This window comes from Python bivittatus, unplaced genomic scaffold (assembly GCF_059951505.1).
Source record: "Python bivittatus isolate LINGU-HERP-01145 unplaced genomic scaffold, Pbiv_v1 ctg000350_np1212, whole genome shotgun sequence".
Lineage (NCBI taxonomy): Eukaryota > Metazoa > Chordata > Lepidosauria > Squamata > Pythonidae > Python > Python bivittatus.
Window position 1 is genome coordinate 31,207,647 of NW_028277074.1, and position 18,224 is coordinate 31,225,870.

General features: G+C 37.0%; 1 protein-coding gene across 1 annotated transcript in view; it reads right to left on the reverse strand.

Annotated features, from left to right (window-relative positions):
- The window catches only part of PTCHD1 (patched domain containing 1), a 59,396-nt gene that overhangs the window by 12,665 nt on the left and 28,507 nt on the right, over window positions 1–18,224 (reverse strand). The window contains exon 2 of the mRNA XM_088144820.1: window positions 15,329–15,989. Within this exon, the coding sequence (XP_088000946.1) occupies window positions 15,329–15,989 (661 nt within the window). The remainder of the gene's footprint in view (window positions 1–15,328; window positions 15,990–18,224) is intronic.

Genomic DNA, 18,224 nt, shown 5'->3' on the forward strand with positions numbered 1-18,224 from the left:
GGGAAGAGCGGAGGGCAATTCCAAGTAGCTCCAGAAAGAGTGAAGCGGCTGGGCCAAAGCCGAAAGGACATTCAGCTGTGGATGTATCTGGAAGTGAAAAGAAGGTCCGATGCTATAAAGAACAATATTGTATAGGTACCTGGAATGTAAGATCTATGAACCAAGGCAAGCTGGATGAGGTCAAACATGAGATGACAAGATTGAACATCGACATCTTGGGAATCAGCGAACTGAAATGGACGGGAATGGGTGAATTTAATTCGGGTGACCATTATATCTACTACTGTGGGCAAGAAACCCTTAGAAAAAATGGAGTTGCACTCATAGTCAATAAGAGAGTGGGAAAGGCAGTAATGGAGTACAACCTCAAAAATGACAGAATGATCTCAGTGCGTATCCAAGGCAAACCATTCAATATCACAGTCACCCAAGTCTATGCCCCAACCACTGATGCTGAAGAAGCTGAAGTTGACCACTTCTATGAAGACCTACAACACCTTCTAGAACTAGCACCAAAAAAAGATGTCCTTTTCATCATAGGGGATTGGAATGCTAAAGTAGGAAGTCAAGGAGTAATCGGAATAACAGGCAAGTTTGGCCTTGGAGTGCAAAATGAAGCAGGGCAAAGGCTAATAGAGTTCTGTCAAGAGAACAAGCTAGTCATAGCAAACACTCTTTTCCAACAACACAAGAGACGACTCTACACATGGATATCACCAGATGGTCAATACCGAAACCAGATTGATTATATACTTTGCAGCCAAAGATGGAGAAGCTCTGTACAGACAGCAAAAACAAGACCAGGAGCTGACTGTGGCTCAGATCATGAGCTTCTTACTGCAAAATTTAGGCTTAAATTGAAGAATGTAGGGAAAACCACTAGACCACTCAGGTATGACTTAGATCATATTCCTTGTGAGTACACAGTGAAGGTGATGAATAGATTTAGAGGATTAGATTTGGTAGACAGAGTGCCTGAAGAACTATGGACGGAGGTCCGTAACATTGTACAGGAGGCAGCAACTAAAACCATCCCAAAGAAAAAGAAATGCAAGAAAGCAAAATGGCTGTCTGATGAGGCTTTACAAATAGCTGTGGAAAGGAGGAATGCGAAAAGCAAGGGTGAAAGGGAAAGATATAAGCAACTGAATGCAGATTTCCAGAGAATAGCAAGGAGAGATAAGAAGGCCTTCTTAAATGAACAATGCAAAGAAATTGAGGAAAACAATAGAATGGGGAAGACTAGAGATCTCTACAAGAAAATTGGAGATATGAAAGGAACGTTTAGTGCAAAGATGGGCATGATAAAGGACAAAAAAGGCAGGGACCTAACAGAAGCAGAAGAGATTAAGAAGAGGTGGCAAGAATACACAGAAGAACTATACAAGAAAGATCTTAATGTCCCTGATGTCCACGCTGGTGTGATCACTGACCTTGAGCCAGACATCCTAGAGAGTGAAGTCAAGTGGGCCTTAGGAAGCATTGCTAACAACAAAGCTAGTGGAGATGACAGTATTCCAGCTGAGTTATTTAAAATACTAAAAGATGATGCTGTTAAAGTGCTGCGCTCAATATGCCAGCAAGTTTGGAAAACGCAACAGTGGCCACGGGATTGGAAAAGGTCAGTTTATGTTCCAATTCCAAAGAAGGGCAATGGCAAAGAATGCTCAAACTATCGCACAATTGCACTCATTTCACATGCTAGCAAGGTTATGCTCAAAATCCTACAAGCTAGGCTTCAGCAATACATGAACCGAGAACTACCGGATGTACAAGCTGGGTTTTGAAGAGGCCAGAGATCAAATCGCCAACATTCGCTGGATCATGGAGAAAGCACGAGAGTTCCAGAAAAATATCTACTTCTGCTTCATTGACTATGCAAAAGCCTTTGATTGTGTGGATCACAACAAACTGTGGCAAATTCTTAAAGAGATGGGAGTACCAGACCACCTTACCTGTTTCCTGAGAAATCTGTATGCGGGCCAAGAAGCAACAGTTAGAACTGGTCATGGAACAACCGATTGGTTCAAAATAGGGAAAGGTGTACGACAAGGCTGTATATTGTCACCCTGCTTATTTAACCTATATGCAGAGTACATCATGAGAAATGCCAGGCTGGAAGAATCACAAGCCGGAATTAAGATTGCAGGGAGAATCATCAACAACCTCAGATATGCAGACGATACCACCCTAATGGCAGAAAGTGAAGAAGAACTAAAGAGCCTCTTGATGAGGGTGAAAGAGGAGAGTGCGAAAGCTGGCTTGAAACTCAACATTAAAAAAACTAAGATCATGGCATCTGGACCCATCAATTCCTGGCATCTATTAGGAATGGATTAGGGGTAGAAATGGAAGCAGTAACAGACTTCATTTATTTGGGCTCCAAGATCACCGCAGACGGAGACTGCAGCCATGAAATTAAAAGACGCTTGCTCCTTGAGAGGAAAGCTATGGCAAGCCTAGATAGCATATTAAAAAGCAGAGACATCACCTTGCCGACAAAGATCCGCATAGTCAAAGCTATGGTTTTTCCAGTAGTAATGTATGGCTGTGAGAGCTCGACCATAAAAAAGGCTGAGTGCTGAAGAATTGATGCCTTTGAACTGTGGTGCTGGAGAAGACTCTTGAGAGTCCCCTGGACTGCTAGGAGGTCAAACCAGTCATTCTTAAAGGAAATCAACCCTGATTGCTCATTGGAAGGATCGATAATGAAGCTCAAGCTCAGATACTTTGGTCACCTAATGCGAAGAGAGATCTCTTTGGAGAAGACCCTGATGCCGGGAAAGATTGAAGGCAAAAGGAGAAGAGGACGGCAGAGGATGAGATGGTTAGATAGCATCACTGAAACAATGAGCATGAAACTGAGCAAACTCAGGGAGGCAGTGAAGGACAGGAAGGCCTCGCGCAATATGGTTCATGGGGTCACGAAGAGTCGGACATGACTTAACGACTAAACAACAATAACAAAGCTGAGTGTAATTAAATGTCTCTTCTGGATTTCAAAAAAGTGCATACAATAAGTAGGAATTCTGGCAGGAGAAGAGAGTGGTTAAGGAACTCAAGATAGATGGGAGTTTTAAGTAAAGGATATTGTAAAATCATTATTACAGACAATTTCAAAACAAATGACTATGAATTCAATTTTGGACACAGGTGTAATGCCAAAAACTTGGAAAGAAGCCCATATTACCTTGATTCCAAAAGATCAACAGGATTTGACCTTGACAAAGAACTATAGACCAATATCTTTATTGAACAATGATTATAAGATATTCACAACAATTCTAGCGGAAAGAATGAAGAATATTCTTGTAAAATTTATCCATCAGGATCAAGCAGGATTTCTACCAAAAAGACAAATTAGAGATAACTTCTGAAATGTTTTGGATATATTAGAATACCTGGAACAACATTATGAAAAACAAGCAGCTTTGATATTTTTGGATGCTGAAAAAGCCTTTGATAATTTAAATTGGCCTTTTATGTTTAAAGTTTTGGATATTATGAAATTTGGGGAAAACTTTGTTAAATGGATTAAATCAATATGTATACCACAATCCGCAAAAATAATTGTTAATGGAGACTTTACTAAACCATGTGAAATTCAAAAAGGTACGAGACAAGGATGCCCCTTGTCTCCATTATTATTCATATTGGTTTTAGAAGTATTACTTAGAGATATTAGACAAGATGATAACATTTTGGGAATAAGAGTTAAAAAAGAAGAATATGAGTTAAGAGGCTTTGCTGATGACCTAGTCATTACTTTAGAAAACCTATTGGAGGGGATTGAATTGTTAATGCAAAAATTGAGAGACTTTGGGTCGCTAGCAGGGTTCAAAGTAAACATACAAAAAACAACGGTTTTAACTAAAAATATGGATTTTTATCAACAGAAGAAACTGAATGAATTAACTGGATTTACAATACAGAAAAAAATAAAATATCTGGGAGTGTATTTGACATCAAAGAATGCTGGTCTATTTCAGAATAATTATGTTCCACTCTGGACAGATATTAAAAAAGACGTAGACCGATGGGAAAAGTTACAATTGTCACTACTAGGAAGAATATCAGTGATTAAAATGAATATCTTGCCATGAATTCTATATCTTTTCCAGACAATTCCAATATTGACTTCAGAACCACCCTTTAAACAATGGCAACGTGACATTTCTAAGTTTATATGGCAAGGGAAAAAACCAAGAATAAAATATAAAGTTTTATAAGATGTGAAAGAAAGAGGTGGTTTGGGTCTTCCCTATTTGAAATTGTACTATGTAGCTTGCTGTTTAGTATGGCTTAAAGAATGGATCACCTTGAGAAATGAAAAATTATTAAACTTGGAAGGTCATAATTTGAGATTTGGATGGCATGGATATTTGTGGTATGATAAAGTTAAAGTTAATGTGGACTTTAAAAACCACTATATCAGAAGATCTCTATTAAAAGTTTGGACTAAATGCAGACCACTTTTATGCCCTAAGATGCCGATGTGGACCTCTATACAAAAAGCCTTCTATAGAACTGAAACAAGGGATAAAAATAAATGGATGAGATATAAAGACTTATTTGAAAAAGAACAAGGAGAATATAAAATTAAATCAAAAGAGCAATTGGTTTTAGAAGGATATACCTTTCAATGGCTTTCTTATATGCAATATTAAAAAAAAAATTGATAAAAAAGAATTTGGATTTGAACAGAATAAATCAAAATTTGAAATTCAATTATGTGAAACAGATGAACATTTAATAGCAAAAATGTATAAATTATTGTTGAGAGAAGAAATGGTTGAAGAACAAGTTAAAGAATGCATGGTTAAATGGGCAAAAAATATTGGACATGATATACATATGCAGCAATGGGAAAATATGTGGTCTAAAGGATTAAAATTTACTTTATGTTATAATTTGAAAGAAAATTTTTATAAAATGATGTATTGATGGTATATGACACCCCAAAGACTACCAAAGATGTATGGGACAATTTCCAACGTTTGTTGGAAATGTAACCAACAAGAGGGGTCATTTTACCATGTGGTGGACATGTAAAATTGCAAAGAAATTTTGGACTCAAATTCAAACCTTGATGCAGAGCATACTACAAATACAGATTCCATTTAAACCAGAACTATTCCTGTTGGGGATAATGGACTTTCAAACAGGAAAACATCTTATTAGAATTACTCAATACATGATTATCACAGCAAGACTTTTGTATGCACAATTTTGGAAAACCCAGACACTACCAACAATACAAGAATGGTTGTTAAAACTGATGGAAATGGCAGAAAATGATAAACTGACTTGCTTATTAAAAGAAAACTCAAATAACTATTACCTTAAAGAATGGAAACCACTGATGGACTATTTGCAAAATGCAGGTGGGGTGAAGCTTACATGGGGATTTGAAGATTAGATTATAAATGTAATGGGATATGTTTTGACAAAGAATTATTCCTACTTAATGTATTAAAAACTAGCACCTATGATAGCCTTATTATTCCTAAGACCAGAGATAGGTTGGAAGTTATCTATTTTTCATATCTTTTTCCTTTTTCTTTTACTTTATCTCACTTTTTCTTTTCCTTTTCTTTATATTTTGTATTTCCAATTTTCTTTTTCATTCCTAACTTTTAAATTTGTAACTTTGAAATTTCAATAAAATATTATTAAAAACAAAAACAAAAACAAATGGAAGACAGCTGAAGGAGTTAATGTGGCAATTCAAAAACCTTTGAGAATGGACACATGAAGAAGATGGAAAAAGGGGATACATGAAGTAGCCCAGAAAGCGAAGGTGCAGAATGAGCTATGATTGAAAAAGGATGCTATGAATAAAAAAAAAAAAAAAGAGATTCTCATTTTCAAAATAAAATTTAAAAAATAACTTAATATACCAGCTCCTCCATGGACATGACGAAATGTGAATAGCTAACAAAGAAAAGACAGAGGTATTTTATTTTGGTTTAGTCTGTTCCATCAAGAAAGTGTAAAGAGAATGATAAAAGGGTAGGATGAAGCTTGAGACTGATCACACATGATCAGGGAATAACTATTCATTTTAAATCCATTTAAATTTCTAGGGCCAGATGAATTCCATCATAGAATACTGAAATAACTGAGGATCTAAACCTTTATTTCTGATAAATATTGGAGAGCTTTCAAAGTACCAGATGAATAGTAGACAGCAAATGTTTTCCATATCTCCAATAAAAGAATCCTGGGAACTATAGTCATTTTGATTACAGGATAGGGAATACTTTAGAGCAGATCATAAATGACTTAATTGTAAGCACTTTGAAAACTCTGGTAGTTACCAGAAGACAGCACCGATTTGTCAAGAACAAGTCTTGTCAGTTTAACCATGCTTCTTTGTTTTATTTGTTCCTTAATAGATTGTAGGAATACTATAAAAGTAATATATCTATAAAAGTAATATATCTTGATTTTACTACAACATTTGATAACATTCTCCTTGATTATCTGATTAGCAAATGTGGGCTGGCTGGAATGAAAATCAAGTGGATATACAGCTGGCTTGAAAACTGTTCTCAGAATGCTCTTCAAACACTTCTTATCAAATTAGAGTGAACTATCAAGTGGGTTGTGACAGGATACTATTCCTGTAAACATTGCATTGCATGCATTTTTTCAGGCTTCCATACAACATTGAAAAAAAAGCTATCACTACTTTTAAAAGTTGTGTTAAAATTATGTTGATATAATGATTTGATTCATTGCAGCATCAACATTTTTAAGCTCATGCTTCAAAATATTTTGAAGTATGTACAGTCCTAGTAAATAGGAGATACAAATGTAACAATAAATTATACTGCAGTGACGGAAGAGACTCAAAAGTAAATCATCATGGCTTGCTAGAAGTGTATTCAGAGGCACAGTACTGGGCCACATCACAGCACTGTAAATTTAATAGTGAGGTTAAAGTGGAGATGCTTAGCAAATTTTAAAGGCAATGTATATACGTAAACAGAGATAAGCCAGGTGAAACACTGTTCTCTTAGCCACATGAGAAAGTAAAAGTTCAAAGATATTTTGTAGCTGCCCTACATTTAACAAACCGGCATTCAACATATTTTTACCACTATTACTGGCTACTGACCATGCTCTTGAGTGCTGTACACAAAAGTCACTCTGGCCCCAAATCTGTGCTAGTGTAAGCACTGTAAGTTCCAGTTGCCTATAAGGTAGCAAACATAGTCATAGAGCTTCATTTAAGCTGTGTGTGTAGCTAACTTGCCAATGTAATACAAGGACATAAGTTTTAATGATCCAAGGTGAACAGAGTGTTTCTCAGCAGTTGCCCATCTTATGATCTTTGTCTTTTGTTGTATGCTGTATTTTTGCATGTTTTTAGATAGCTACTGTGTTTCCTGAGCTTGGGGAAGGAGAAAGATTAGAAATGTAAATACATTTTAGTCAGCAAACATACTCATCCTGTATGTTCCCGATAGTCTTACTTGTATTGAATTAATTTACAGCAGAAATAAGATTTTAATTGACTAAAGGCTTATCCAGACTATTCTCCAAAAGCAGCCTGTCCCGAGGATTTTTAATTTATTTTGTCCTGAAGTTTCTCTGCAAGCCTTTTCTCAATTATAGCCATGGACATCTGTGGGAAGGACAAATAGCAAACTGCGTGTGAAAATGTCATCTCGCAAATGTGACTAACTTAGTTGTTTCCGGAAACAAGGAAAGAATAGTGGCATTAGCTTGATGATGTCACCACATATGACACATCAGTTTGGAGTCATTGCAGTTTGTTGTGGACACTTGCTGATATATCCAATCCCTGGAGGATAACTTCCTGATGTATCTGAGAATTATTATCTAGTTCTGAAAGGGGTTTCCAATTATACTGTCCTTTTCATCAAACTGTAAAATGTGATTCTGATATTACTGTTTCTTCAGAAAATCTGCAGGCAGAACTAGATAAGGGAATATACCTAAGTAATAGACCAATAGCAGTGGCTCCATAATTAAGGCTCCTAGCACTTTTAGATTCCACTGCAGTAAATCTGAAAAAAATACTATTTTCCATACTATCACGTAAATTATTTCTATTCATACAGAAATACTTGGTCTAAGCCAAAAAGGCTTAGAAGCAGCCCATTCAGAGTAAGTTAGGTATGAGATGTGGGTTACAATCCCCAGAACTCTCATTCTCACTCTCACTCAAGTGTGGCTGAATTATGACAGTATGGACATTTTACTTTGATCCTTCTTAATGATTATTCCCAGTTCCTTTTGGAGGTTCAGCTTTTTAAAAGAAGTATCTTGGGATCTTCAATTATTCCTAAAATTTCAAAGTTTTAGTTTTAATCAGTAAAACATGGACCAATGGCAAAATATGCAGATCAGATCTGTTCAGAAGACTGAAGCATATAATGCCTCGCAAGTAAGTTGACCATTGTTGGATAGAGCAAACCGGAGCAGTAAAGGCAGTGGGTGATGGATGGAAGACAGTGCCTTGCACTTTATTACATGATGTAGCATCATGTAATAAAGAAAATAACCTAACAATATTTTAAATCTCACTAAGAATCCTTTTATGCCCCACACTATGGACCTTTCTAGCTGAAAGATAAGCAGGCTTAATCTCCCCAAGAGTGGCCTGTATTATTAACAAGCAAACAGGAGAAAAGTACTGATTATGTACAAAGAAATGTCTGGAAAGGATCAGAAAGAAGGAACAGAGTTCAGGATGGGGTAAAAAAAAGAGGGATGTTATAACTTGTCAACAAAGGGATTACTGCTCAGAAAATGGGGCAGGGGCAGGGGAGAGGCGAGGAAGATATCAACCTTACCAAAGATTGGGGGGCATGATAAGGAAGAGTAAGAACCAGAGAATTATTATTGTCCTGGGAAAATATGACAAGGCATAGAAAATGCGAGCAGGAAGTACAGAAGGAAAGTAAGCCTCAAACATTCTTGTATTGTATTATACATGACCTCTATAAGAACTAGACTTGCTTCATGTGAAAATAAGGCAAGTAAGTGGGATTTCAAACTTTTTTGTACCCAGGGATTTTTTTTCTTAAAGGAGTCTAACATACTGTAGGTGTTAGAATGAATGAATGCTGATGAAGTAAGTTTGTTTGCTTGCAGGCACTGAAGCACAATTTTCTTGTAAGTTTTCTAATGAGGATAAGAAACAAAGATGACAGACATGGGAGTCACAACAAGCAGTCTCTTTCCTCTTACTACATCAAGTACTCAACTACAATACTCAGTGTCCACCCCATTCATTCTCTTGAGTTTCATTTTTTTTCCTTACAGCTGATTTTGTGTCAGTGCAAATAAAACATTGAAACATTATATCCAAATGCAAAGTATAATATTTTAAAGTTAAGGATAATACAGGCAATTCCTCTCAGCAGATGGCAGCATTTTGCTGACCTTGTCTGGTCTTGGAAGCTAAGCATGGTCAGGCCTGGTTAATACTTAGACTGGACATCTCCAGGGAATACCAGGATTATCCTAGAAGGTGACAATGGCAACTTGCTTATACTGTATATTGTTGCAAGAAAAACAGCACAATGTCACCAGGAGTTGAACTGATCCAAAAGAGATTTTACTTTAAGAGATTCCTCCAACCCTATGCGACCTACCAGAGTTCAAGAAAGAATAGGCCTAACAGTCATGTTAGATTCCAGTGTTCAATTCAGATGTAACGTAATTTATAGGATACTGCCCGAAAGCCCAATGATTGTTAGTTTTTTTCACAACAGTTTCCCTCCTTTGCTGAATTGTTCATGGACTGATTCCTGTTTTGGGGGGTTGTCATTGTTGCAGGCAAAAGAAGCTATTTTAATGGAAAATGTTGAGAAAAATAACAGGCTTACTCTATAGGAGGTGAAAAGGTACCTTCTTTGCCAAGGGGAAAACCTTCTCTAAGGAAAACTTTACATACGTTCAGGACAATTGGGGATTAATAGGCCATGGGAAAAGGACTGGAAAGCTGTAAGAGTGGAGAGACACATGAGTGACGGGGAGAAACACGGGGATTTATGACAGCTAAGGCTGTCTGAATAAAGGTGTCATGAGGGACAGGATGTTTCATATTGGATTAAAAGGGAAAGCCAGTATTTTGTCCCTAATTAATATGTAATTCCTTGTTACTAGTACCAACCATTATACTATGTTAGAAAGACAAAGTTGTCTCTCAAGCTGAACTAATTTTCATAAAAGGTTCTTTGTATTGGCTATGCACTAGTTCTTCACTCTACAGTCTAGTTTCCGTCAGTTTTTGTTAAGCTATGCAAACTATTGGGAAGATTTGAATGAACTGGACAATTTTATTCTGACTGTTATTGAGCACTGAACAGCTTGCTTGAAACTCATTCCTAGAGGGAACACAATGTGCTGATTCTATTGATGAACAATGGAAAGCTTAGAACTAAAGCCTTGAAAAAGTGAACACCATTCCATTAAAAAGTAAAGATTGCAGTACATGCATTGCTAGTCATTTGAAAAGAAGTTCTTAGGGGACAGATATTTTGATCCCTTAATCCCAGGGTGTGCAAAGGCGAGTGGTGCCCAGACCCACTGTTTCAAAGGGTGGGAGAGTTTAAGGAGTGAAATCCTTAAGCACGTGGAAGGTTTATCACATCCATTTGGTGCCTTAATCTTTCCCGGATTCCCACCAGAAATCAACTGCTCCCCACCTTCCCCAAAGGAACCCATACAAAAGCTGACACTTTGGGCTTCCCTCATTCTGGTACAGAGTCTGAAAAAGGGATACTGGTGGTCCACGTGTTGTTCATAGGCAGCACTTTGGGCACCCTTGCCAGGAACTGTTGCCAACTGTGTTCCAGCAGTTTACAATACAGTTAAAATATATACATTTAATAAAGTCCAGAAATTAATAAAATATAAGTTGTAGACTTGTAGATTTGATTCCTGCAGGGAATATTTTCTTTATTCAGGTTGGGGAAAATAATATGGTTTATGTAGCTGACTTAGTTTTGATCAAAGCATTGTCACTTTATATCCTGACAAATTTATAGAACTCATATAAATAACTAGTCTTCTAACAACAAATCCTTGTAGTAAGTTTCCTTTAGACTATATGGTATTTATCTTACAGTTTGGATATAATATGGAATTGGGATAAAACAGTGCTTGCCTCCAGGGTTGATTTCCTTATTTTCAGCTAAGCACATCTAGGGTCCACAGATCCCTGCTGTGAAGGATGAATCTATAACTGCTTTTCAGTTAAAAGCAAGAAGTAAGTAGGGATAGCATATATTAATTTGAATGTATTTTTAAAAAGTAATAAAACCCACCTGAGAGATGTATAACACAGTACAAGATGTGTTGAAGAAATATGAGCTCCGTTATGCTAAAACATAAAGATGCACTGTAAATTAAATCTCAGCTCTGAAGCCTCTATGAAATCGGTGCACTGAATCTTCTGCAAATGAGTAATGCTCTTGACAAAAGATGCATCAAATTCCTGCAGTTTTTCGTTTCTAATGTTATGAGTAGTGGCAAAATGATGAGTAGTGGCAAAGTTAAACAATGAGGTATACAAAATACAGCCTAAGTAACTAAAATGTGATTTAATCTTAGCACATTCCTTGTTTTAATCCAAAAAATCCTATAGCAAAAGAAATGTTTGATAAAAAATCTTGTATGACTTTGTCTAATGTCTAATCCTCAGTATATATGTGAATTTGTCAGTATGTATAGCATACGTAACATGAAAAATTTAATTTCTCCAGATGGCATCTCCAGTTACTCATTTACAAAAACTCAGTCCATAGAACGTTTCTAATAATGGAAATATTTCAGTCATTATGAAACGCACTCTTCTTGTGTGTCAAGTATCCATTCAGAGGCATCTAGCAGGCATTATCAGCGGAAACATTCTGCTTAGGCAATTCATCAACCTTTTTTATCAGATATGCTTGCATTTGCCACAAGTAGACAGACCTCTGAACCATGTCCAACTGAATCCTAATTTATTTAGTAGCTTTAATCCTTCCAAAATTATGGTATTCTGTAGTAAATCAGGGAGAATAGCATTTTCCCCCTTCTCTAAGATCACAGAAACCAGTTCTAGAATCTGCTTTGAGAGTTAAATTAGGTTACAAAGCTGAAGATAGGGGGATCAATTGCTTTCACATCTTCTTTCTTGAAAGTAAATATCTCTAAATCAACAGAATATATTTCTGTACATTATTCATAACTTAAATTCATGATCTCCAGGAGAAAGCCAAACTACGATTATTTATTCTCCCTAAAACAGTCTGCTTAAAATAAAAGCCAATAGCAATCTATTGTACTTACTAAAGTATGGTGATTACTGTACTATTTTATAGGAACATGCATTCTAGTAACGAAATCTGTGCAAAATTTTGTATCTGAGCTAACCAAAGTTTCTACAGTGAAAAATATGTTTTCTGTCATATTGTTCTGCATACCTTTCTCAGCGATTGCTTACATTGTTCATAGCTGTGGAGAAAAATTATGCTATGGACCAGCTTAGATTCTATTTCTTATAACATATTAAATAGATTCCCTTGAGTCAAGAAAGCCTCTTGGTGACTATAGAGAATCACAAAATTGGAAGGGGCAATTAAGTCAACCCTCTTAAGTGGAAAGAACATTTTATAAATGATAGAAGTCAGGAGTGTACACTGGATTCGGATCAACCATGTATCCTGAGACAAAATGTGGTAATTTGGAATGAACTTCAATTTTCCTGACAAAGAAGGAGGCTCTGAACTTGACATTGTAATTCTGGGCTTCCACAAAACTGCAGCTTCTATCTGTGGCCATAGTGACACTTAAACAGTACAAACTGCCATGACAGGAACAGCGCTAAAACAGAACAAAAGGCAAAACCCAATTTCCTGTTATTTATATAATTTAGGGCTGGGCAAATTTTTCACAAGCGGTGCTTTGGAACACGCAGGACCTTGTATAAAGCACCTTTTAAAAAAATGTTAAAGCAGTTGTGTCTTTTTAAAGGCTTCATTCCATGTGAGTCAGAATCAACAACAGGACTAGAATCCAAAACTACACTGGCAGTGACAGGAGAGCTCTAATGCTGCGAGATGAAGAGGAAGACAACCTCATAACTATACAAATATGTGGTGTTTATTATTGAGGAAATGATGGGAAAGGAGAATCTTTTCGAAAGTTGCAACTGTTCCCACAAGGGAGTTAGCCATAGCACTTCCACAGTGCCAGAAGAGGAGAAAGCACCAAAGTTACAATGCTACTATAAATGTACTTATTACTTCAATGTCAGTTAAAGAAGGCCATCCTGAATCCAGGCTCATTCTTGGATCAGCTGCCAAGAAATTAGCCAACAGAGTTAGGAGTTTAAATCATTTCAAAGCAGTGATATATCAGGGGAGAAGGCAGATTAGTACAGTACTAGCAATTTGCTGGGTTTGAAAACCAGGTTCTGTTACTAACAATAGAGACAACAAGCCCAGAAGAGGCAAGATTATGGGAGAGGAGAGACAGCAGCCCCTTCTCTTAGCTTTTTCCTCTACTCTTCTTGAATAAGTGGAGACACTCGTGGCGACATTGGACAGGGAAAATATGAGTTCACCAGGTGGCAATTCCTGTTCACATCACCACCAGGATAGATAAAATGTTGGTACTCGATAAGCAGCTGGGATGGAGTCATTCCAGTTCCAGTGCTTGATTCGGTAGGTGGTTTTAGAGTATATGTGGCTGCCACTAGCCAGGTGATTGATGTCAAGCCAGTAAGGGGAAATGGCAGTTTAGCTGCAGAATGCAGAGTACAAGTTTGATATTTGGAACACCATATATTCCACACTCTAGTGTCTCTTTACAATCTTACAGATTGCCCATCTGCTTCCTCTAACACCAATGACTTTCTATCTCTGTGCAGTGCCAGCCTCCAACCTCTACCACAAATAACCTGCCAAATTGTCATAATGAACCTATGTACAAATCCACAACTAATCTAGCTATAAGTCCTGAAGTAGAATTAGCATAAGTTCATTGCTTATATTTCTTCACTTATCACAGGCATTATGTATCATAGGCACTATCATCACTGCAATGTTTATTACATTATGTTCCAAACGGGTCTGAAGTAAACCCACAACTAATCCACAACTAATCCAGAATATTATCTAGTTGTTAGAACAATAACAACAACAGAAACCTGACAAGCTCTCAGTTCCCAATGATCAGATCTACTAGAAGAGAATATACATGGCTCAGGGTTGAACTGTGGAGTTCTTGGTGCTCTCTGAGCTTGGTTGTTTACTTGCAGACATTTCAGTACCCTAGTTGGGTAATGAAATATATCAAGCAAATAACCAAGCTCAGAGAGCACCAAGAACTCCACAGATCGTATCTACTGATATTCGCCTCTATCACAATATAGCCCCCATCCACCAACTTTGATTTCCCCAGCCAGAGTTTTCAGTGGGTGCAGACATATTTGGCACTGAGAAGACAACCTTTGTGACATTCTATTCTACAGTTCCCAGTCCTGAGAGTTTGTGTGATTTTATTCTGAGGTGTACATAACAGCTGACCTAGTTGAATGGTTGATTTATTTTATGGAAAAGGCCAGTGAATTAGTCCTTTATACTTTTAACACAAGCTTCAACAATAAACTCTACAGCATTTAGGAGGTCCTTTTGAATATTCTTTCACAAAATCTACCACAGATGTTTGGCATCGTAGGAGAAACCCTCACTGCAAGTTACTTTACATTCTTCCATAAAACATAATTGGAGGCACTTAGAAACAAAACATTTAAAGGAATGAACTACAAGTCCCCACATCTGTCATGAAATTGAGATGCTTCATCCCATGCTTGTAAAAACTAAAACAAACTACAGCATTTGCGTTCTTCCCATACTATCCTTTGAACAAATGGAGCTCTGCTTTTCCAAACTTAATTCCAGATCTGGCCTTTAAAGTGAGCTGGAGAACTTTTAGGGTGGCATGGATCAGACAGACCTCCTGCTTGAACTGAGTTAGACTGGGTGGTCTCTATATACTCCCCCTCCCCTCCATTTAAACTCCATGTGTTTGGTATGGACTAATGTTTAATACGTCATAGGAAAGTAATCAGAGATACTGATAGTCAACCAATTCTGAAGATTTATTGACTACAAAATAAACATAATTAAGGCCTCCCAAATCTGAATGATTGTTAACGATTAAACAAAATGAGAGGTCCAGCAAAATATTAGAGCACTTCACAATGTCCTCTTTTGCCTTCTTTTGTTTTCCATAGTAATGTAGATCAAATAAATATTTCAGACAAACCCACAGTAATAACAGAATGAGAGATAGTTACCTAACATGATGAAGGGAATTCCCAGGAAGGTAGAATTATATTTCCCACCAGTCAGATTAATGATTCCAGCTGCAGTGAGAGTGGCCAGAGTCACAGTTAACAAGCCAAGGAGGCCAAGCCAAGGCTTGCTGCGAACACAGTCTTGCATGGAACAACAGAGCATTGCCAAGGTCACCACAAGGACTAGGCTTGTGGTTAGGTAATGTTCTGATACCCTACTTGTCTTCTGGAAGTCTTTTTGAAGGGACGATGAAGTGAAAGGATACATTGTGACATTCCGGTTGGATTTCTGGAAAAGTTCTACTGTGTCACAGAAGTTGGATTCCCATTTTTCTGCTACAGCATCATTTAAGGAGTTGATTGCCTGCAAGTAATAGGTAAGCTGAATGGCTTCGGCAGACTTTACCCGATCTTTGCTGTGCACAGTGACTCCACCAAGCTGGTGCCCATTGTATACTTCCCTGCCATCCTTTAAGTGTGTGATTGGATATGTGATAGCAAAATTAGTTTGATTAGACAAGCGAGCAGCCTTCAATTCCTTCAGGACATGTATAATGTCATCCACTATGCAGGACTTGTCATTATTTAGGATGCAGATATGAGCAAACGTGTAATTGAAACCAGATCTTTGTACTTGGATCCTGGTCACAGCAGAATGCAACTACAAGGGAGAGAAAAATCACACATATTATTTATCATCCGATAATCTTGTATTTTAACAACAGAACGGCAGCAGCAACTAGATCAACATCATGTTTCTTCTTATCTAACCAAGCAAGCTGGTTTTAATAACTGAAGCACTAATTGTAAGTGCCCTCTGAAAATGAAAAACATGCATTAAAGTATTGTTATCATTCCCCAACACCATTTTCTATAACTTAATTAACTTCTGGCAAAAGAAACACTGTGTGTCTCAGTTGGTTGCTCTCTGTCTTTTCACACACTCAAATAGACTCTCCCCACCTTTAGGAAAGCAAGCAAGTTTCAGTTCAGAAGTTATTTATTACGAGCAAAAAAGAACTTTGTTGCAATCAGATCAAAATTGCTTTCTTATCTAAAAGAAAATGAAACAAACAATAATGTTCCCATACCATTTAGCCACAGTCATGTTTGAGTTGAAATTGATTCCTGGTTAATGCATGGTCACATCCATGTATTTTTCTTGGCAACAACACCTCCCTCCTTCCAAGATGTTTTCTGACTCTCCAGTCTAGCTTACAGCCCTGGTACTCTTTGATGGTCTCCCATCCAAGGACTGACTAGGTCCAGTGGTCGCATTACAGTGTGATTCCTGAATGGTAGATTGACCAATATACAACTCAAAGAGGTAGAAGTCCTGTGAAGGTAGATCACTGCTTTGAAGATATGTACACCTATAAAAGATTTTACAGAGCTATTGGGCTTTCCAAGGTTGAAGCTTCGGAGAGCCTTGAGCAGTATGACTGGCTAGGATTAATCTTTATTATAGTTCAGGAATGGTAGCTCTTGCAAACACCTACTGAGCATGGAGTGGATAAAGAAGTTTTACTCTTTCTTATTTCCCAAATCTCTTCCTGTTTAATGGAGTTCTTGCTTTTGTTTCTCAAGTTGAATGAGTAGTCACTGCATGTTTATATGGTCCACATTCCTACTCTGAATCTCTTCCCACTAAAGAATTCAGACAGATATATACAGCAGCCCAGAGCTTTTGTACTTTCCGGAGGTCTCCCATTCCAGTATTAACCAGGTATGGTGATTCCAAATGCCAACACAAAGAACTGGAAACATTTTGAAAGTGGATCACTGCTTCTGTATACATTTAACACATTTTATTGTCTTTTCTATTATTTCTTTTATTTCTGGATTATGCTGATAATAAACAGAAGATATTGTTCAAATAGGAATCATTGCTGTTGCAGTATCTATTTTGTTCTACTTTAGCCATGATAGCTAACGTACAAAAAACAGAAATGGTAAGTATTATCTTCAAACTTCTGTTTGTGTTGAAGCTCACTCAGCTAGCCTAATAACCTTTGCAAATAACTGAACAGTTATATCTCAACTAATGTTACTGCATTTTATGTACTTAATTATTCTTTCTTAAAGATGACTACATAAAAACCTATATGAATAGAATACACTTCTTTCCTACTTAACAAGAATTACTATACTGCATATAAATATTTTCCTTTGAACACTAGCACTGTTTTTAGATTCAGATTCTATATACAGTTATCCAAGTAAGTCCAATTAAAATCAAGGAACATTGTGTTAGATCTTTGATTAGAGATTTTTTTAGTTTGGACATAAATCACAGATAAAGCATAATATATTATATTAATTCATTTGTTGTTGAAAGTTTATTTGTTGTGTATTTGGAAAGTTATGGAGCTGCTCACATGTGGTATCTTCCTTCTTCCTTACACCAATAAAGCTGCCCAAAGTCTATGCTGAGTGGAGCAGCTTTTGTAAATCTAAATTATAAATAAATAAATAAATAAATAAATAAATAAATAAAATTAACTACAGACTCTCAGTAGTTCACAGTAACAATCAACCATAAAATCTCCACCATGTAAGATCAAAACTTTAAAACATCCATAATAAGAATATATAATCAAAAACAACTAGAGGAAGCTTAACCTATTAATAATGATGATGATGATAATAATAATAACAACAACCCCCCAGTGAGGCACTACCTTGACATGGTTGTGGGGCTTGCATGCTCCGAGGAGGATGAGAGCATGCCAGAGGTTCAATCATATTGGACAGGTCTCATTAGAGGAGCCAGACAAAGAGTGTCTCTCCCATAAACAATATGGTGAGATGTAATTTACAGAAACCTATACTGGATCAGTCACTGCCTGAGTCAACAAGGACCTTGCTCTGTGTTCTAGTTCCTGGATATCTGGTG